The sequence below is a fragment of the Microcaecilia unicolor genome, chromosome 10 (genome assembly GCF_901765095.1).
Source record: "Microcaecilia unicolor chromosome 10, aMicUni1.1, whole genome shotgun sequence".
Classification (NCBI taxonomy): Eukaryota; Metazoa; Chordata; class Amphibia; order Gymnophiona; family Siphonopidae; genus Microcaecilia; species Microcaecilia unicolor.
The window spans coordinates 215926628-215948000 of NC_044040.1; the positions used below are offsets into that span (position 1 = coordinate 215926628).

The 21373-nt window shown below is 44.7% G+C and overlaps 1 protein-coding gene across 2 annotated transcripts in view; it reads left to right on the forward strand.

The window, feature by feature from the left end:
* Positions 1–21373, forward strand: part of LOC115478588 — a 119700-nt gene that overhangs the window by 9823 nt on the left and 88504 nt on the right. For both annotated transcript variants that reach the window (XM_030216061.1, XM_030216060.1), the window contains 6 exons: positions 2531–2653; positions 3509–3631; positions 5141–5251; positions 13919–14035; positions 15114–15224; positions 20031–20144. In XM_030216061.1, the coding sequence (XP_030071921.1) occupies positions 2531–2653; positions 3509–3631; positions 5141–5251; positions 13919–14035; positions 15114–15224; positions 20031–20144 (699 nt within the window). The remainder of the gene's footprint in view (positions 1–2530; positions 2654–3508; positions 3632–5140; positions 5252–13918; positions 14036–15113; positions 15225–20030; positions 20145–21373) is intronic.

The following is a 21373-nucleotide window of genomic DNA, read 5'->3' on the forward strand; positions in this document are numbered from 1 at the left end:
GATTTGTAGTATGGAATGTTGCTACTCTTTGAAATTCTGCATGGAATCTTGTTATTCTTTAGAATTCTAGAATTTTGCTACTCTTTGGGGTTCTACATGCAGTGTTGCTACTCTGAGATTCTGCATGGAATCTTGTCACTCTTTAAGGTTCCAGAATCTTGCTATTGTTTGGGGTTCTACATGGAATGTTGCTACTCTTTGAGATTCTGCATGGAATCGTGTCACTCTTTAGGATTCCAGAATCTTGCTATTCTTTGGGGTTCTACACGGAATGTTGCCACGGTTTGGGTTTCTGCCAGGTACTTGTGACCTGGCTTGGCCACTGTTTGGAAAACAGGATACTGGGCTAGATGGACCATTGGTCTGACCCAGTATGGATACTCTTATGTTCTTATGTTCACCAGCTGTCAGACAACACAAGCAAAGACAATTGTTTGTCTTACAGCTAAAGTATCTGAGATACTTTTACAGCGGTTATGGCCAAAAGCACCACTAGAATGACCTAAATTTTTCCCTGGAACATAAGATGGCAAAAATGCAGTCAAATATGATGGTGTTGTAGTATACAAACATCTAAAGACAGCAGAGGATCTTAAATTTTAATTTAAAAAAATTCCACCTGAAGCCAGTGCAGCACCATTGGAATAGGGAGGTGGTGGAGATGAAAATGGTAACAGAATTTGAAAATGCTGTGTTTTGAGGAAGCCGTATCTTTTCAGACTGGAAGACCATGGTAAAGAGATCTAGAATAAATTAACAGATTTGCAACCAATGCATGAACAACCAGTGCCAAGTCTTTTTTCTCTTCAAACTGTCTGAACTGGCAGATTTGCCACAGCTTAAGATTAAGTACATAAGTGTTGCCATACTGGGACAGACCGAAGGTCCATCAAGCCCAGCATCCTGTTTCCAACAGTGGTCAATCCAAGTCACAAGTACCTGGCAGAAACCCAAAGAGTAGCAACATTCCATGTAGAACCCCAAAGAGTAGCAAGATTCTAGAATTCTAAAGAATAACAAGATTCCATGCAGAATTTCAAAGTGTAGCAACATTCCATGTAGAACCCCAAAGAATAGCAAGATTCCATTCAGAATCCCAAGCACATAAGTAGATACGTGTTGCCATACTGGGACAGACCGAAGGTCCATCAAGCCCAGCATCCTGTTTCCAAAAGTGGCCAATCCAGGTCACAAGTACCTGGCAAGATCCCAAAACAGTACAATACATTTTATGCTGCTTATCCTAGAAATAAGAAGTGCATTTTCCCCAAGTCCATTTTAATAATGGTCTATGGACTTTTCCTTCAGGAAGCTATCCAAACCTTTTTTTTAAACCCCGCTAAGCTAACTGCTTTTACTACATTCTCTGGCAACGAATTCCACGGTTTAATTACACGTTGAGTGAAGAAATATTTTCTCAGATTTGTTTAAAATGTACTACTTTGTAGCTTCATTGTGTGCCTCCTAGTCCTAATATTTTTGGAAAGAGTGAACAAGCGATTCATGTCTACCCGTTGCATTCCGCTCATTATTTTGAAGACCTCTATCATATGTCCCCTCAGCCGTCTCTTCTCCAAGCTGAAGAGCCCTAGTCACTTTAGCCTTTCATCATGACTGTACAATGAAAAACTGAAGAAACCTTTTCCTGCATTGACAACTGGGAATCTATGTGGAATAACCAAACTCCTGAATACTACTTTAAGAATTAATAACCTGCTAGAGATCAACATGGAAAATTAGCGGTTATCTTACTCCTCAGCTCAACCTCACATAACTTATTACATATGTGATTAATAGGTATATGTGATATACCAGTAGCATGTGTTTCTCAGATCTTATTCAGTTACAGTTATCATGTTGTCATGTTATTCTACAATGCAAGAGGTAATCTGAAAGAAAAGAACACCAGCTATTTCAATTCACATTGTAAGGGGAAATGGGACGATATATACCGCCTTTCTGAGGTTTTTGCAACTACGTTCAAAGCGGTTTACATATATTCAGGTATTTATTTTGTACCAGGGGCAATGGAGGGTTAAGTGACTTGTCCACTGTCACAAGGAGCTGTAGTGGGAATTGAACCCAGTTCCCCAGAATCAAAGTCCGCTGCAGTAACCACTAGGCTACTCCTCCTCGACCCGGTGGCTAAGGTGGTAAACCATTGTAGAGCACCATGCATAGGGTCCTTGAGTTGGGCTTTCTGCTCCCTGGGCCAGTTGGGGAAAGGAAGTTGTGGTCATTGTTCGACGTTGACACCTAGTGGCCTATTTTCTGGGTCCAAGACTCCAGAAGGTGCCCTAGGGCAGGGTGTTTGACCTATGGCTGTCATTGCATTGACCAGATTAGGTATTTTGTGGGAAGTGGTGGTGGGGGTTGCGACCAGGTTAGGTATATTGCAGAGAGGATATAAAAAGTAGAAAAGTCTGTGGGTAGTTGTGAATGAAGACTCCAAACTATCAGGTGAAAAAAAGATGAAATCATGTTGAAAATAGAATGAAGCACTCTCTGCATTTCACCATATCATTTCTAGGCCCTGTTCTGTGCACACTCAGCTGCCCCAATGGCTTCTGCGTCATCGATCCAGTCTCTACACTCCCAAGATGTCAGTGTGACAGTGGATACGCCAGTGACTCAACGGGACAGACGTGCAGAGGTGGGTTTAACCTGGTTATACTGGGAACCAGGGTCCTATGATTTGACATGACCTTTAAACCGTGTCTCAGATTGTCTGAGCTGATAAAATCAATTTTATTTTGGATATTTATTTACAACCTCTGTGAAAAATTTAGGACGGAATAGCTCGGAGGTTAGAGAGAGAGAGAAAAGTGCTGGATAAAGGGCGAGGCAGTCTCTAAACCAAGCAGAGCTAACTTTCCAGTAAGACAGTACAAGGTACATGTCAGTAAACAGGGAGATAGGAATATATTGGTGTCTCTAGCATTAGTGCACACTAAAAGTTAGTAAACAGGGCCCTTAGTGTGTTGTGTGCATAAATTCTAATTATTGCTCATTATTGCATGTTAAGTGCTGTAAAATGCTGATTAGCTTGTTAAGCCAATTAAGTTACGCTAATTGTTATAGAATACGCCTGGATTTCCACGCGGATCTCTTGGTGCGCTATATAGAATCTGGCCCAACATGGCTCATTTTAAAAAAGGCAATTTCCACACGTAAATGCCTTTGAAAGTGAAGCAGCTTTTTCTGGTGATGGTCCGGTAAAGAAAAAGCAGTAACAACAGATTTATTCCAGCACAGGGGCAAAGGAAATGTGTTTACATACAACACTTGAAAGCTGTGAAATTTAATACCACTTTGGTAGTTGTAGAAGGATCAAGCAGTGGTTTCTCCTTTCTCCTTTCACGAGTTTTGTCCTAAAATCTTTCTTTCACACTGTTGGTGTTCCAACGCTCAGAGGCCTGTCCTGAATGTCTGATTATAATCTTTCTCCTTGCCAGAAAACAGGAGACACTGCCTGCCTGTGCTAAATAGCTGTGCTTTGCTCTCCTAGATGTTGATGAGTGTCAACTGAACCAGAATGCGTGTGAGCACACGTGCAGGAACACTCTGGGCTCGTACGATTGCGCCTGTGTGGTGGGCTATGAGCTGAATAAAGACAAAAGAAGCTGCAGCCGTAAGTTTTAAGTTTTTCACTCGTTTTTTAAAAAGAGACGGTAGATATGAATACACCAGACAGATGGAGGCAGATGCAGAAAGAAGATGGACTTGGAACTAAGTAGAAACTGGTGGAGGTTGGTGCCGGTCACCAGATCGAAGGTGTTGGTGCTACTGCTCACAACTGACCGACTAGTGTTCATCTGACCCTTTGCAGCTTTTAAGAATAAACCTGATAAAAGAAATATGACAGCTAAAAATACTCTGGCAGCATGATGGGTTGGACTGAAGTCCCTCTACCAACCTGTTCCATGCAGTCCCAGTTGTTAAACAAACTACTACTACTACTTATCGTTTCTATAGTGCTACTAGACATACACAGTGCTGTACACTGAACATGTAAGAAAGAGTTCCTGCTGGACAGAGCTTACAATCTAATTAAGATGGAAAAACAGGACAAATAAGGGATAAGGACAAAGAGTAGCAAGATTCTGGAATCCCAAAGAGTAGCAAGATTCTAGAATTGCAAAGAATAGCAAGATTCCGTGCAGAATCCCAAAGAGTAGTAAGATTCTAGAATCCCAAAGAGTAGCAACATTCCATGTGGAATCCCAAAGAATAGCAACAGTGCAGAATCCCAAAGAGTAGCAAGATTCAGTGCAGAATTCCAAAGAGTAACAAGAGTTTGGAATCCCAAAGAGTAGTAAAATTCCCAAGAGTAGTAAGATTCAGTGCAGAATCCCAAAGAGTAGTAAGATTCTGGAATTCCAAAGACTACTACTACTACTTATTATTTCTATAGCACTACTAGACGTATGCAGCGCTGTACACTGAACATGTAAGAGACAGTCCCTGCTCGACAGAGCTTACAATCTTATTAAGACAGACAAACAGGACAAATAAGGGATAAGGGAATTACTTAAGGTGGGAATGATAAAACAGACATGGGTACTGAACAAGTGAACAAGGGTTAGGAGTTAAAAGCTGCATCAAAAAGGTGGGCTTTTAGCTTAGATTCGAAGACGGCCAGAGATGGAGCTTGACGTACCGGCTCAGGAAGTCTATTCCAGGTATATGGTGCAGCAAGATAAAGGATTGGAGTCTGGAGTTAGCAGTGGAGGAGAAGGGTGCAGTTAAGAGAGATTTACCCAGTGAACGGAGTTCCCGGAGAGGAATGTAGGGAGAGATAAGAGTGAATAGCTACTGAGGAGCTGCAGAGTGAATGTACTTGTATGTCAATAAGAAGAGTTTGAACTGTATGCGGAAACAGATAGGGAGCCAATGAAGTGACTTGAGGAGAGGGCTAATATGAGCATAGCGACACTGGCTGAATATAAGTCAGGCAGCAGAATTTTGAACAGATTGAAGGGGAGAGAGATGGCTAAGTGGGAGACCTGTGAGAAACAAGTTGCAGAGAGGGCTGTTGCCTTACTGAGCCATTAAATCATTAGAGTTTTTCATACACCCTGTTGAAATTAAGGATGGTGCTGAAGTGAAATGATCGGGCTTTCGTTGTCTTCTTTCACAGTCATTGACTTTTGCCGGAGCTCACCATGTATCTACGGAAGGTGTGCCAGCAGTCTGAACAGCTTTGTGTGCACGTGTGACCCTGGGTGGGAAGGAAAACAATGTGACCAAGGTACATTCCATAGAAGTGGCCGCCTTAGTCTATGCAGTATCCCAGTGTGCAGATTTCTGTGACATATCTCACTTTTATTACACAAAATGGCGAGCCAGATGAACAGACAAAATTGACGACAACTGTAACTTTGAGGGTTTTTTTTTTCTGGCTTTAATGCTTGACTAGTCTTTGTTAAATGTGCACTTATTCAGCATTAATATAGGATGATATTCAGTGGAGTACGATCCAGTTAAAGATAGCAAGTTGTGAGACTATCTTGACACCAGTGAAATCACAGGTTAAAAGTCAACTGTCTATCCTTTTGGTTTCTCTCAGGCCTGCTGGATCTGTGACTGAGATAACTGCTTAGAATTAACTGGACAGAGCTTGAATCACGTCCCTATCCAGTTAACCATTTGGCACTTCCATTTCTTGACCCTCCTTTTATTATTATTACTAGTAAAAAAGGCCCGTTTCCAAAACAAATGAAATGGGCGCTAGCATGTGGTTTTTTTTTTTGTTTTCTTTTTCTGTTTGATATTAAGGGATATATTTTTTTTTAAAAAGGAAAAGAGTTTTTTTTTTAAGTTATAAAGTCTGTATGAGTGTTTGTGGTTTTGAGGGGGGGTTGTGGGGGTCTATGGGTGTATGCTATTTTTTTGGGGGGGGGAGGGGTGTTTGTGGGGTAGGGTAGCGTTGTTCTGTATGAGTGTTTGTGGTTTTGAGGGAGGTTGTGGGTGTCTGTGGGTGTGTGTGCCATTTTGTGGGGGGGTGTTTTTAGGGGGGTGTTTGTGGGGTAGGGTTGTTCTGTATGAGTGTTTGTGTTTTTTTTGGGGGGGGGGATTATGGGATTCTGTGGGTGTTTGTAAGAGAGAGATGTAGGTTTTTACTGTTTCAGTTTTTGTATTAAGGGGGTTGGGGGAGGGAGTGTGTGTGTATGAGTGTGAAAGCAAGATGTTGTCTGTCCATGGCAGTGTGTGGCATTTTGGGTGGTGGGCAGTTTGGTTGTATATATGTGTGTTAGTGAGTGATGCTGATTGTCCATATTAGATGTGGGGGTTTTTTGTGGCTGGTAGGGGGTGATTCTCTGCGTGTGAGTGTGATACAGTAATCTTAATTCAGCAGGGCACTCTGATGTGGTATTTGTAGGCACTTGTATTTTTGTTGAAACCAGAGGGATCCGTTGCAGGCAGGCAGTAGGAGTAGATATGGGTTTTTTTTCGAGTGTGGAATGTGGGTGGTGTTCTGTAGGGGGGGACGGGGCTGAGGGCGCATGTGTCTGGAGGTCTCCTTGTAGGCACTGATTTCAGCTGGGCACTCAGGTGGGCTATAATCCGTTTTTTTAGGAGGGGGGTTGGGCGCCGGAGGTTTCCGTTTGGGTGGTTTTTTTTGGGGGGGGGGGGTTGGTTTGGTTTTAGTGTGGAATGTGGGTGGCGTTCTGTAGGGGGGGCGGGGCTGAGGGCACATGTGTTTGGAAGTCTCTGTTGTAGGCACTGAATGCTGGCTTGGAGACTCACCGCATGAACAGCTTGCAGAGTAAGGTCCGCGATGTAGTGGTTGTTTAGTGGCGTTCTTCGTCCGCGCTTTCCTCGCGGTTGGTCCCCGTGCTGGTAGCTACCCCCTCCTCAGGAAGGGGCGGGACTCGTGTGTGTGTGGTTTTTTTTTCCTGAACGCCGCTGCATTTTCTTTGCTGTCCCACTCCTGCTCCTCTGCAGCACTGGTCCCATTCAAAGGCTTGGTGGTTTCTAAGTCCATGTGAGTGTTTGGGAGGTGGAACCGTACTTTGTGTGCATCACCTGAGGCACAGCCAATCAGCAGCGCGTGGGCGGGTGGAACCTTACTTTGTGTGCATCACCTGAGGCACAACCAATCAGCAGCGCGTGGGCGGGGCAAACACTGATGTTCAAAAAGTGGTCTCTGCCGCCTCACTTTAGAACGTTGGGAAAGTGAGGCTTCATTAGAATGTTGGAGGTGTGTTTTATATAGAGAGATATTTATTATTTATTGCATTTGTATCCCACATTTTTTCCCACCTATTTGCAGGCTCAAAGTGGCTTACATAGTTTTGTTATCATTGTCATTACAGGGTATCAGGAACAATTAGTAATGTGAAGTGATTATAAGTAGGGACGAAAGAAGAAGGAAGGGAGTGATTAGGGTAGTTATAGAAAGCGGGCGTTCATAATTGAGTGGGTTGGTGAGGTGGCTCATTGAGGCTATAGGTTCTCATTGTAGGCCTTGTTGAAGAAGAATGTCTTCAGAGATTTTCGAAAGATAATTGTTTCGTTAATTGCTTTTAAGTCTGTAGGCAATGCATTCCATAGCTGTGTGCTCATGTACGAGAAAGAAGTGGCATGCATCTGTTTATATTACAGTCCTTTGCAGCTGGGGTAGTGCAGGTCAAGAAATTTGCGGGATGATCTTGTGACATTTCTGGGAGGTAGGTCCACAAGGTTTAGCATATAGATTGGGGCGTCTGCACTTTCATATTTAGTTTTTCCAAATATGAGTCTGACGGCCGTATTCTGGGCAGTTTGAAGTTTTTTGATTGTCTGTTCTTTGCAACCGGCGTACAGTGCATTGCAGTAGTCTAGGTGGCTTACCAGGTCTTAGGTGACTGTACCAGGGTATGGAAAATGTGTCTTGGGAAGAAAGGTTTTACTCTTTTGAGTTTCCACATGGCGAAGAACATCTTTTTTGTCGTGTTCTTCACGTGAGTGTCAAGAGTGAGGTTTTGGTCAATGGTGACTCCAAGAATTTAATTATTTGGATAACTTGTGCTGGGCATAGAGAGAGCCAGCAAAAGGTTATCCATTTAGTGGCCTGAGGTATTTTAAAGAAACGTATTTATCTGCTTAATTCCTGGGTTTGAACAAATAGTATCTGAGTAATATTCTAACAGAGGAAGGACATATTTCCTTTTCTAAATAAGACAAAAGGAAAAGGACTGTACTTGTGTTTGGTTTTCATTTTGTATTAAGAGAATGTTTTTAAAAATGTCTTTCCCAGATCCTCCTTAACTTATCCCATAGTCATGGAGTCAAAATGCGGCCGAGGCAATCCTTGGGGCCAACATCATTTTGGCAAGGGGTCCTCCGTCCCCTTTTGAGCATGTGGCTGTGGTGTAAGTTAAGGGGGGGGGGGAGATTTCAGCAGGAGGAGGGGGGCAGGTAATTCAGAAGCGCTGGTTCAGGGCACTATGGGAGAGGCCGGGCCTGACCTTCACAACATTTTTGTTTTCATTACATCTTGCTACGTGAACATGGGTTTATGTAGCAAGATGTACGTGGAGAGACTTGGAGGGGCATAATCGAACAGCGCCGGCCATCTATATGGCCGGCGCCGCAAAGAGCAGTCCCGAACCGTATTATCGAAAAAGATGGCCGGCCATCTTTCATTTCAATAATACGGTTCGGGCCGGCCAAATGTCAGAGATGGCCGGGTTTGAGATGGCTGGCATCGTTTTTTTCCGATAATGGAAACCGATGCTGGCCATCTCAAACCCGGCCAAATCCAAGGCATTTGGTCATGGGAGGGGCCAGCATTTGTAGTGCACTGGCCCCCCTCACATGCCAGGACACCAACCAGGCACCCTAGGGGGCACTGCAGTGGACTTCACAAATTGCTCCCAGGTGCATACCTCCCTTACTTTGTGTGCTGAGCCCCCCAAAACCCACTACCCACAACTCTACACCACTACCATAGCCCTTATGGTTGAAGGGGGGCACCTACATGTGGGTACTGTGGATTTGGGGGGGGGGGGGTTGGAGGGCCCCCATTTATCACCACAAGTGTAACAGGTAGGGGGGGATGGGCCTGGGTCCACCTGCCTGAAAGTGCACTGCACCCACAAAAAAGTGCTCCATGGACCTGCATACTGCTGTCAGGGAGCTGGGTATGACCTTTCAAGCTGGCATAGAGGCTGGCAAAAATATATATATTTTTTGGGGTGGGAGGGGGTTGGTGACCACTGGGGGAGTAAGGGGAGGTCATCCCTGATTCTCTCCGGTGGTCATTTGGTCAGTTGGGGCACCTTTTTGAAGCTTGGTCCTGAAAAAAAAGGGACCAAGTGAAGCCGGCGAAATGCTAGTCAAGTCTGGCTTTCTTTTTTCCATTATCAGGCGAAGCTGGCCATCTCATACCACGCCCCCGTTCCGCCTTCGGTACCCTACCGACATGCCCCCTTGAAGTTTGGCCGGCTCCGCGACAGAAAGCAGTTGGCGCCGGCCAAAATCGGCTTTCGATTATACTGATTTGGCCGGGTTCAGGAGATCGCCGGCCATCTCCCGATTAGTGTCGGAAGATGGCCGGCGATCTCCTTCGAAAATAAGCTGGTTGCTGACCTAAACATGTATACACTGGAGGAAAGGAGAGACAGGGGTGATATGATACAGAAGTTCAAATATTTGAAAGGTACTGATATAAGTACATAAGTACATATGTAGTGCCATACTGGGAAAGACCAAAGGTCCATCTAGCCCAGCATCCTGTCACCGACAGTGGCCAATCCAGGTCAAGGGCACCTGGCACGCTCCCCAAACGTAAAAACATTCCAGACAAGTTATACCTAAAAATGCGGAATTTTTCCAAGTCCATTTAATAGCGGTCTCAAACAAACATTTTCCACAGACAGGAATGTGGTAGAACTAGATGGCATGAATTGAGGTTGAAAGGGGGCCGACTCAAGAATAACATCAGGAAGTATTTTTTCACTGAGAGGGTGGTAGATACCTGGAATTCCCTCCCATGCGAGGTTATAGAGATGAAAACAGTAACAGGATTCAAAAATGCATGGGAGAAACACAAAGGAATCCTGTTTAGAAGGATCAGATCCAAAGAAGCTTAGGGGAGATTAGGTAGGAAAACCAATGCTAGGCAGACTTCTACGATCTGAATCAGGGCCGCCGAGAGCCGGAGCCGGGCCCGGGACAAGGCTGGCCCCGGGCCCCCCCCCCCCGAGGTCGCCGCCCACCCGAGATCGCCGGGCCCCCCCGCTGCCCACCCACCCGAGGTCGCCGCCCACCCGAGATCGCCGGGCCCCGCCCACCTGAGGTTGCCACCCACCCGAGATCGCCGGGCCCCCCCGCTGCCCATCCACCCGAGGTCGCCGGGCCCCCTCCACCCGCTATCGGTCCGGGCCCTCAGAACTAACTTTAAGCCTCCTTTCACTTCGCAGCAAGCAGCGGCAGGGCAGACCTCTCCTCCTTCCTTCCGTGCCCCGCCCTCGCGGATGTTACGTCCGGCGAGGGCGGGACATGGAAGGAAGGAGTGGCCTGACCTGCTGCTGCTTGCTGCGAAGTGAAAGGAGGCTTAAGGTTAGTTCTGGGAGTGACGGAGGGCGGGCCAGGTGGCGACGGAGGCCGGGACCTTTGTCCCCCCTGTCCCCCCCTCTTGGTGGCCCTGGTCTGAATAGATTTGGATGGGCTGGAGTGGAGCTTTTCAGGGGCTTCGATGACAACTTTAGAAGTTTTAGAACAAAGCCAGTGCTGGGCAGACTTCTACGGTATATGCCCTAAAAATGGCAAGGATAAATCAAGATCAGGTATATATATATATATGATGTATTATTTCAGACCATGTGTAAAGAGTTTATCTTATTGGGCAGACTGGATGGATCATACAGGTCTTTATCTGCCGTCATCTACTATGTTACTAAGTATTAAGTTTTCCCCTTTCTTTTCTTCAGTCCATTTTTGTAGATGACTTAATTTTAAATAAACAAAGCAAAATTAAATATACCACAAATGAAAACCCTTGAAATAAAAAAGCTAAGTGAAATGAAACATTTTGCAGTGAGCAACCCTGCTAATATACCACTTGGGCAGCAGAATACATAGAGTGAGCGATTCAAGCATTTGGAAAATAGTGAGATACCCAGGAAACGGAGGACAGAGTAAGATAAAGGAAATCATTAGAGCCAAAAAACAATCCTTCAGAAAGTGGAGAAGAGAACCAACTGAAAGTAACAGGATAGATCATAAGGAATGCCAAGCCAAATGCAAAGCGGAGATAAGGAGGGCAAAAAAGGACTTTGAGAAGAAATTAGCGTTGGAAGCAAAAATACATAGTAAAAAGTTTTTTAGATACATTAAAAGCAGGAAACCGGCCAAAGAGTCGGTTGGGCCGCTGGACGAAAATGGTGTTAAAGGGGCGATCAAGGAGGACAAAGCCGTAGCGGAGAAATTAAATGAATTCTTTGCTTCGGTCTTCACCGAGGAGGATTTGGGGGGGACACCGGTGCCGGAAAGAATATTTGAAGCGGGGGAGTCGGAGAAACTAAACAAATTCTCTGTAACCTTGGAGGATGTAATGGGTCAGTTCAGCAAGCTGAAGAGTAGTAAATCACCGGGACCTGATGGTATTCATCCCAGAGTATTAATAGAACTAAAAAATGAACTTGCGGAGCTACTGTTAGAAATATGCAATCTGTCCCTAAAATCGAGTGTAGTACCGGAAGACTGGAGGGTAGCCAATGTTACTCCGATTTTTAAGAAGGGTTCCAGAGGAGATCCGGGAAACTATAGACCGGTGAGTCTGACGTCGGTGCCGGGCAAGATGGTGGAGGCTATTATTAACAATAAAATTGCAGAGCATATACAAAAACATGGACTGATGAGACAAAGTCAGCACGGATTTAGTGAAGGGAAGTCTTGCCTCACCAATCTAATGCATTTTTTTGAGGGGGTAAGCAAACATGTGGACAATGGGGAGCCGGTTGATATTGTATATCTGGATTTTCAGAAGGCGTTTGACAAAGTGCCGCACGAAAGACTCCTGAAGAAATTGCAGAGTCATGGAATCGGAGGTAGGGTATTATTATGGATTAAGAACTGGTTGAAAGATAGGAAGCAGAGAGTAGGATTGCGTGGCCAGTATTCTCAGTGGAGGAGGGTAGTTAGTGGGGTCCCGCAGGGGTCTGTGCTGGGTCCGTTGCTTTTTAATGTATTTATAAATGACCTAGAGATGGGAATAACTAGTGAGGTAATTAAATTCGCCGATGACACAAAATTATTCAGGGTCGTCAAGTCGCAGGAGGAATGTGAACGATTACAGGAGGACCTTGCGAGACTGGGAGAATGGGCGTGCAAGTGGCAGATGAAGTTCAATGTTGACAAGTGCAAAGTGATGCATGTGGGTAAGAGGAACCCGAATTATAGCTACGTCTTGCAAGGTTCCGCGTTAGGAGTTACGGATCAAGAAAGGGATCTGGGTGTCGTCGTCGATGATACGCTGAAACCTTCTGCTCAGTGTGCTGCTGCGGCTAGGAAAGCGAATAGAATGTTGGGTGTTATTAGGAAGGGTATGGAGTCCAGGTGTGCGGATGTTATAATGCCGTTGTATCGCTCCATGGTGCGACCGCACCTGGAGTATTGTGTTCAGTACTGGTCTCCGTATCTCAAAAAAGATATAGTAGAATTGGAAAAGGTACAGCGAAGGGCGACGAAAATGATAGTGGGGATGGGACGACTTTCCTATGAAGAGAGGCTGAGAAGGCTAGGGCTTTTCAGCTTGGAGAAGAGACGGCTGAGGGGAGATATGATAGAAGTGTATAAAATAATGAGTGGAATGGATCGGGTGGATGTGAAGCGACTGTTCACGCTATCCAAAAATACTAGGACTAGAGGGCATGAGTTGAAGCTACAGTGTGGTAAATTTAAAACGAATCGGAGAAAATTTTTCTTCACCCAACGTGTAATTAGACTCTGGAATTCGTTGCCGGAGAACGTGGTACGGGCGGTTAGCTTGACGGAGTTTAAAAAGGGGTTAGATAGATTCCTAAAGGACAAGTCCATAGACCGCTATTAAATGGACTTGGAAAAATTCCGCATTTTTAGGTATAACTTGTCTGGAATGTTTTTACGTTTGGGGAGCGTGCCAGGTGCCCTTGACCTGGATTGGCCACTGTCGGTGACAGGATGCTGGGCTAGATGGACCTTTGGTCTTTCCCAGTATGGCACTACCCACCCTACCCCTCTACCCACCCACCCCTAGAGTGACATGTCTTATATAACCTCCCTATCAACCCACTCATTACTTTACCTCACCCATTTCTATTCTTCTATCACCTTCTCCCACTACTCCAACCAGAGTTACACCTAATCACACTGACCACCCTTCAACATCTTCTGTCCTTCTGTGACTGTTCTCTTGTGCTTGACTGCTTAAATATTTTAAATTTAAATGCTTTACTTTTTGTCTATTAGATTGTAAGCTCTTTGAGCAGGGACTGTCTTTCTTCTGTGTTTGTACAGTGCTGCGTACACTTTGTAGCGCTCTAGAAATGTTAAATAGTAGTAGTAGTAGTACTTATGTACTTATGAGTATTTGAGCCTCATCTTTCTGTAGCTTCTAGGGCGTTTTGGTTGACTTCATCCAGCCCAATCTTTTTATTTGAACGCCATAACACAGGTATAAGGTGGTGAAGTGACCTTCCTGACCGGCAAAGACCACATTAAAATTGCCGCGGCTGGGTTTTCTCTGGTTTTGTGGTCTTTCCGATGGCTGAATAAGGTGCTTGGTGGGATGCATTTCTTCTGTGTAGTCTTCTGAGTTTTGACTTGTTCTGATAAGAAATAAGAAAAGTGTTGGAAACCCAATTTTACTCGCAGGATTGTACCAGATAACTGACACTGTTCATGTGGTGAGCGGTAATTCTTTTCCTTCCCTGTTCTCCATGTTTATTAGATGTGAACGAGTGTAGCAGATCCAATCCATGCAGCAGACACGGATCCTGTGTGAACACTCCTGGTTCCTACATCTGCAACTGTAGCGCCGGATGGCAGGGGCCAACCTGTTCCCAGGGTAAATACACAGAGAAACTCGTGCTAATAATCCTTCAATGCATCAATGTCAATGGATCTAATATTCAATGACACTTATTGGGATAACGGCAGCCGCTACCTGTGGATTTTCAGCCGCACCGTTTGGACACTGCAGCTGAAAATCTTTACACACTGCCTGCCGGGAGGGAGTGTGGGGCAAAGAGAGCGGTGAAATTCATTCCACCATAAATATTGTTATCCACATAAATTTGGCTGTCCTAACTCATCGCTCTGTACATCATATATTCAGCTTAAATACAGATGAACAGTTTAAAGCCACAGCGCACATTTTTAAAGAAAGCTCACCACATCATTTGAATATTGATCCAACTTTTTTTTAACAAATATTCAAGGGGAAGAACCAAAAAAAAAAACAACCCACAGTGTACAAGTCCAATGCGAAGTTATACTGTTCAGGTTTGGTGCAGCAATTTTCCGTTGCCCATTTAATCGAATCATTCCCATTTCTCTATTAGGTTTTCCGGAAAATCATAGCATCCATTTAATATCAACGGTGTCTTTCCTACAGAATCAATGGACTCCCGACTCAGGCAGCAATGCTGAAACACAGCCTGTGTCGAGTCCGCTTAGGCTTAGTGTATAGGTTTCCTTTTCCTACTGCAACGAAAGACTTATATGAGATTTGTGGGTCATCCCCAATATTTTTAAACGGTTGCAGGATCATTTGAACTTAATAACCATCATTAAAATCCATTTATTTGTTCAGTGCACTGCCCCAGCTTAGCAATTGGTGCTCTTTGCTTGTGAAAGCTGACCTCTGGCCGATCAGCTCTGATCCATGTTGCAGTGGCAGTGGGCGAAGAGATCTTGCTTCCACAGAGGTTGAGGTTGTTAACAAATTAAGGCCACATTAGGAATTAATGCTTTGTAATCTGCCTAGAACTAAAGGATTGTGCAAAATATAATTGTAAATAAACGATTTAACAACATTAAAAAGACATGTTCGTATTTGACTTAAGTTGACGTCCAGTGATTTATATCCCATGATGCTGTTATTGAAGGTGGTGCCTTCAGCCTGTATAAAAACCTTATTTCAGATATAAATGAATGCCAGTGGAAGCCCTGTGTAAATGGATCTTGTACCAATACACCAGGAAGTTATTCGTGTATATGCTCACCAGGATGGACAGGTGTGAACTGTGATTCAGGTATGTAATTACTTCATGCTGGTGCCATCTTGAGCCAGAAACTCACTACACAGCACGATGTCATAGGATCACCATCCTGCACTACTGCAGACAATATGAAGCACCCTGACCCTCAGCCCGTGGCACAGATTCAGTGAACGTTCACTACATGATATGAGCAATCTGTAGAAAGATTTAACTGGCTAACTACCGCAATTCTGGTCAGTCCTGGGGACAGGGTTAGGTAGATTGGGGTCCCCTGGTCATATCAGTCTAGCTCGCTAGCCTGCTTACAGTGGGGGAAATAAGTATTTGATCCCTTGCTGATTTTGTAAGTTTGCCCACTGACAAAGACATGAGCAGCCCATAATTGAAGGGTAGGTTATTGGTAACAGTGAGAGATAGCACATCACAAATTAAATCCGGAAAATCACATTGTGGAAAGTATATGAATTTATTTGCATTCTGCAGAGGGAAATAAGTATTTGATCCCCCACCAACCAGTAAGAGATCTGGCCCCTACAGACCAGGTAGATGCTCCAAATCAACTCGTTACCTGCATGACAGACAGCTGTCGGCAATGGTCACCTGTATGAAAGACACCTGTCCACAGACTCAGTGAATCAGTCAGACTCTAACCTCTACAAAATGGCCAAGAGCAAGGAGCTGTCTAAGGATGTCAGGGACAAGATCATACACCTGCACAAGGCTGGAATGGGCTACAAAACCATCAGTAAGACGCTGGGCGAGAAGGAGACAACTGTTGGTGCCATAGTAAGAAAATGGAAGAAGTACAAAATGACTGTCAATCGACAAAGATCTGGGGCTCCACGCAAAATCTCACCTCGTGGGGTATCCTTGATCATGAGGAAGGTTAGAAATCAGCCTACAACTACAAGGGGGAACTTGTCAATGATCTCAAGGCAGCTGGGACCACTGTCACCACGAAAACCATTGGTAACACATTACGACATAACGGATTGCAATCCTGCAGTGCCCGCAAGGTCCCCCTGCTCCGGAAGGCACATGTGACGGCCCGTCTGAAGTTTGCCAGTGAACACCTGGATGATGCCGAGAGTGATTGGGAGAAGGTGCTGTGGTCAGATGAGACAAAAATTGAGCTCTTTGGCATGAACTCAACTCGCCGTGTTTGGAGGAAGAGAAATGCTGCCTATGACCCAAAGAACACCGTCCCCACTGTCAAGCATGGAGGTGGAAATGTTATGTTTTGGGGGTGTTTCTCTGCTAAGGGCACAGGACTACTTCACCGCATCAATGGGAGAATGGATGGGGCCATGTACCGTACAATTCTGAGTGACAACCTCCTTCCCTCCGCCAGGGCCTTAAAAATGGGTCGTGGCTGGGTCTTCCAGCACGACAATGACCCAAAACATACAGCCAAGGCAACAAAGGAGTGGCTCAGGAAGAAGCACATTAGGGTCATGGAGTGGCCTAGCCAGTCACCAGACCTTAATCCCATTGAAAACTTATGGAGGGAGCTGAAGATGCGAGTTGCCAAGCGACAGCCCAGAACTCTTAATGATTTAGAGATGATCTGCAAAGAGGAGTGGACCAAAATTGCTCCTGACATGTGTGCAAACCTCATCATCAACTACAGAAGACGTCTGATCGCTGTGCTTGCCAACAAGGGTTTTGCCACCAAGTATTAGGTCTTGTTTGCCAGAGGGATTAAATACTTATTTCCCTCTGCAGAATGCAAATAAATTCATATACTTTCCACAATGTGATTTTCCGGATTTAATTTGTGATGTGCTATCTCTCACTGTTACCAATAACCTACCCTTCAATTATGGGCTGCTCATGTCTTTGTCAGTGGGCAAACTTACAAAATCAGCAAGGGATCAAATACTTATTTCCCCCACTGTATAATCGAATGAGAAAAACGCCCAAGTTCCGACCTAAATCAGGAGATGGACGTTTATCTCACAAAAACGAATAACGCGGTATAATCGAAAGCAGAACTTGGACGTTTTCAACTGCACTCCAACGCGGAAGCGTACAAAGTTGACGGGGGCGTGTCGGAGGCATGGTGAAGGCGGGACTGGGGCATGGTTATCACCCGAACAGAGATGGGCGCCTTTCACCGATAATGGAAAAAAAGAATGCGTTTGTAGCTAGAATTTAGGGCACTTTTCCTGGACCCTGTTTTTTTCACGAATAAGGCCCCAAAAAGTGCCCTAAATGACCAGATTACCACCAGAGGGAATCGGGGATGACCTCCCCTGACTCCCCCAGTGGTCACTAAACCCCTCACACCACAAAAAATGATGTTTCACAACTTTTTATTTTCACCCTCAAATGTCATACCCACCTCCCTGGCAGCAGTAAGCAGGTCCCTGGAGCAGTTGTTAGGGGGTGCAGTGGACTTCAGGCAGGTGGACCCAGGCCCATCCCCCCCTACCTGTTACAATTGTGCTGCTTAATGCTTAGTCGTCCAACCCCCCCAAACTCACTGTACCCACATGTAGGTACCCCCCTTCACTCCTTAAGGCTATAGTAATGGTGTAGACTTGTGGGCAGTGGGTTTTGAGGGGGATTTGGGGGGCTCAACACCTAAGAGAAGGGTGCTATGCACCTGGGAGCTCTTTTACCTTTTTTTTTTGCTTTTGTAAAAGTGCCCCCTAGGGTGCCCGGTTGGTGTCCTGGCATGTGAGGGGGACCAGTGCACTACGAATCCTGGCCCCTCCCACGAACAAATGCCTTGGATTTATTCGTTTTTGAGCTGGGCGCTTTCATTTTCCATTATCGCTGAAAAACAAAAACGCCCAGCTCACAAATTGTTGAATAAAACATGGACGTCTATTTTTTTCGAAAATACGGTTCGGTCCGCCCCTTCACGGACCCGTTCTCGGAGATAAACGCTCATGGAGATAGACGTTTTCGTTCAATTATGCCCCTCTAGATGTACTAAGTTAATTTCAGCTGCAACATAAAGCATCACATACCATGTAAATGAGTTTATCCTGTTGGGTAGACTGGATGGACCGTACAGGTCTTTATCTGCCGTCATTTACTATGTTACTATGTGTTAACATAACTGGCTGAGTTTTCACTGAAAATTCGCTTGCAACCAGCCAACGACATAGGCAATTAGCTTACCCCTCTGTGGGCTAGGGAAAATTGTCCCCCCCCCCCCATAAAACTCATGTTTAGAAACGTACTTTGTATAATAGTGAATGTTCAAAAAGAATGAAATGACTCTGCATTCCATTAGAATATAAACGTCATTTTCTCGTGTTCTACTGCTTGAAATAATGTGCAGCAGTGACCGGAGAGCGTTACTACTGAAATTACTGTTTGGTGTACTCTGTGACCTGAGCACATTGTTAAAACTCTCACAGGAGTTAGAAGGCAATGACAGAAAAGGCTGTAGGCTGAATGGATGTGGGAACTGAACCGCTTCATTCAGAGATGATCTTTTCACTGCCCGATGCAAGTTCCTTGGCGGTGTAGTGCGTAGGTAGAGAACATTAGTTCACTTTCTGTAGTGGACTAATGTGTGAGAAAGTGCTGCCCATGCTGGTAACTACCCTGTGGTAGAGCATTATCAGGAAGTTACCTCTTCTGTGGTGAGATATTGTGTTAGAAATATGTACTGATGCTGCTTGTGTGTGTGTGTGTGTGTGTGTGTGTGTGTTTGCGTCATTTGTTTGTCTATAACATCACCAACATTGTCCCTTCCTTTCTGAGCAAACTACCAAAACCCTTATCCACACTCTCTTCACCTCCCGAGTAGATTACTGCAACCTGTTCCTCATAGGAACTCCCGCTAAACCATCTCTCTCCCCTTCAAATCTACTCAAAATTCTGCTGAACAAAGTTATCTTCTGCCCATGTCGCTGCTCACACATAATCCCTTTCCTCAAGTCACTTCATTGGCTCTCTGTCCATTTCGATTCCCCTATTGACTTACAAGTATCTCCGCTCTCTTATCTCTCCCTCCCCGCCCTCCCCAGGAACTCCCTTCATCAGGTAAGTCACTCTTATCTGTACCCTTCTTCTCCACTGCAGTTCCAGACTCCGTCCTTCCATCTTTTTGTACCATACACCTGGAATAAAAGGGTAAAGAGTCAGAGATTTGATGTACTGCCTTTCTGTAGTACAATTTATTATATGAAAGTGGTACTGACTTCCAGTCGGTACATCATGCTTCATCTCTGGTCCTAAAAGCCCACCTATCTGAAGCTGCTTTTAACTCTTAACCCTTTATTTACCTGTTCACTACCCATGTTTTAATCATTGCCATAATAAATAAAACCTCCTAAACTATTTGTCCTGTTTGTCTGTCTCGATTAGATTATAAGCTCAGCCGAGCAGGGATTGTCTCTTTCATGTTTAGTGTACAGCGCTGCATATGTCTTGTAGCGCTATAGAAATAAGTGCATGTGTGTGTGTGTAACTGGTGAGGCAGTGTGTGCGTGATGCTTGCACTGATGCAGCTTGTGGTATACCTCTTCTGTGGTGATGCAGCCCATGTGTGTGTGTGCATGCACATGTGTCCCTGTGTGTGTACCTGTGGATGTGTATATGTGTCTGAAGCTTATACACTACTTCTGTGATGAGGCAGTGTGTGTATTTCGGGGGGGGGGGGGAGGGGGGGTTAAGGTGTGTGTGAGTGGCTGTGCTTGAAGCTTTTAGTGCTCCATCTATTCTCTGGTGGAATAATGCACGTCGGAAGCTTGTACTGTGTTTAGGGATTCCACCAGGATGAAATCTGTGTTCAGATTTACAATTTTCAGACAAGACTGTAATTGGCTTCTAATTCTGTTGCGCTTTTCTTTCTCAGATTACTGTTTTTCTCCCTAGATATCGATGAATGTCTGAGTAACCGTTGTCGGAATGGAGCCACGTGTATGAATTTCATAAACAACTTCTCATGCCTTTGCAGCAGAGGTTACACGGGTGCATACTGCGAGATTGGTGAGTGATTATATCCCGATCGACAGCTGTTTGAAACGTTACTGGAGCAATCATCACACTGACCCTATCAACTGTCACATAGGCAAAAACCTAGAACAGGAAACCAAACTGCACTTGATCTGGTGCAGGAGGTAATGGTGTTGGGGCTGCTTGACAACAGTGATCATAACATGATCAGGTTTGATATCAGCTCTGGAGTAAGTACACACAGGAAATCCAATACGTTAGCATTTAACTTTCAAAAAGGAGACAATGATAAAATGAGAAGAATGGTGAAAAAAAAAAACTTAGAGAGAAGAAGCTGCGAAGGTCAAAAATTTACTTCAGGCGTGGATGCTGTTCAAAAATACCAACCTGGAAGCCCAGACCAGATATATTCCATGTATTAAAATAGGAGGAAAGAACTCCAAGCAACAGCTGGCATGGTTAAAAAGTGAAGTGAAGGAAGCTATTAGAGCTGAAAGAAAATCCTTCAGAAAATGGAAGAAGGATCCGACTGAAAATAACAAGAAAAAGCATAAGGAATGGCAAGTCAAATGCAAAGCACTGATAAGGATGGCAAAGAAGGACTTTGAAAAAAAGATTGCATTGGAGGCAAAAACACATAGTAAAAAACTTTTTTAAGTATATTAAAAGCAAGAAGCCAGCAAAAGAATCAGTTGAACCGCTAGATGACCAAGGGGTAAAAGGGGAAGACAAAGCCATAGCGGAGAAATTAAATGAATTCTTTGCTTCAGTCTTCACCGAGGAAAGATTTGGGAAAGATACCGGTGCCAGAAATGGCATTCAAAGCTGATCAGTCAGAGAAACTGAATGAAACCTCTATAAACCTGGAAGATGTAATGGCGCAATTTGACAAATTGAAGAGTAGCAAATTGCCTGGACCGGATGGTATTCATCCCAGAGTACTGATAGAATTGAAAAATGAACTTGCAGAACTATTGTTAGTAATATGTAATTTATCTTTAAAATCAAGCATGGTACCAGAAGATTGGAGGGTGGCCAATGTAACGCCAATTTTTTAAAAAAGTTCCAGGGGTGATCTGGGAAATTATAGGCCAGTGAGCCTGGTTTCTCCTGTTGCAACTACCCAAAGGAGTCTATAAATGGGTGGGGGTCTGGGATAGGGGCTTCCCATGGGTGGTGCAGGAAGAAGAGTAAGAACATATGGGGGGGGGGGTAGTTTGGAGTGGGCAATTCTCTGGGGGAGGAAGGAGCTAATTTGATAT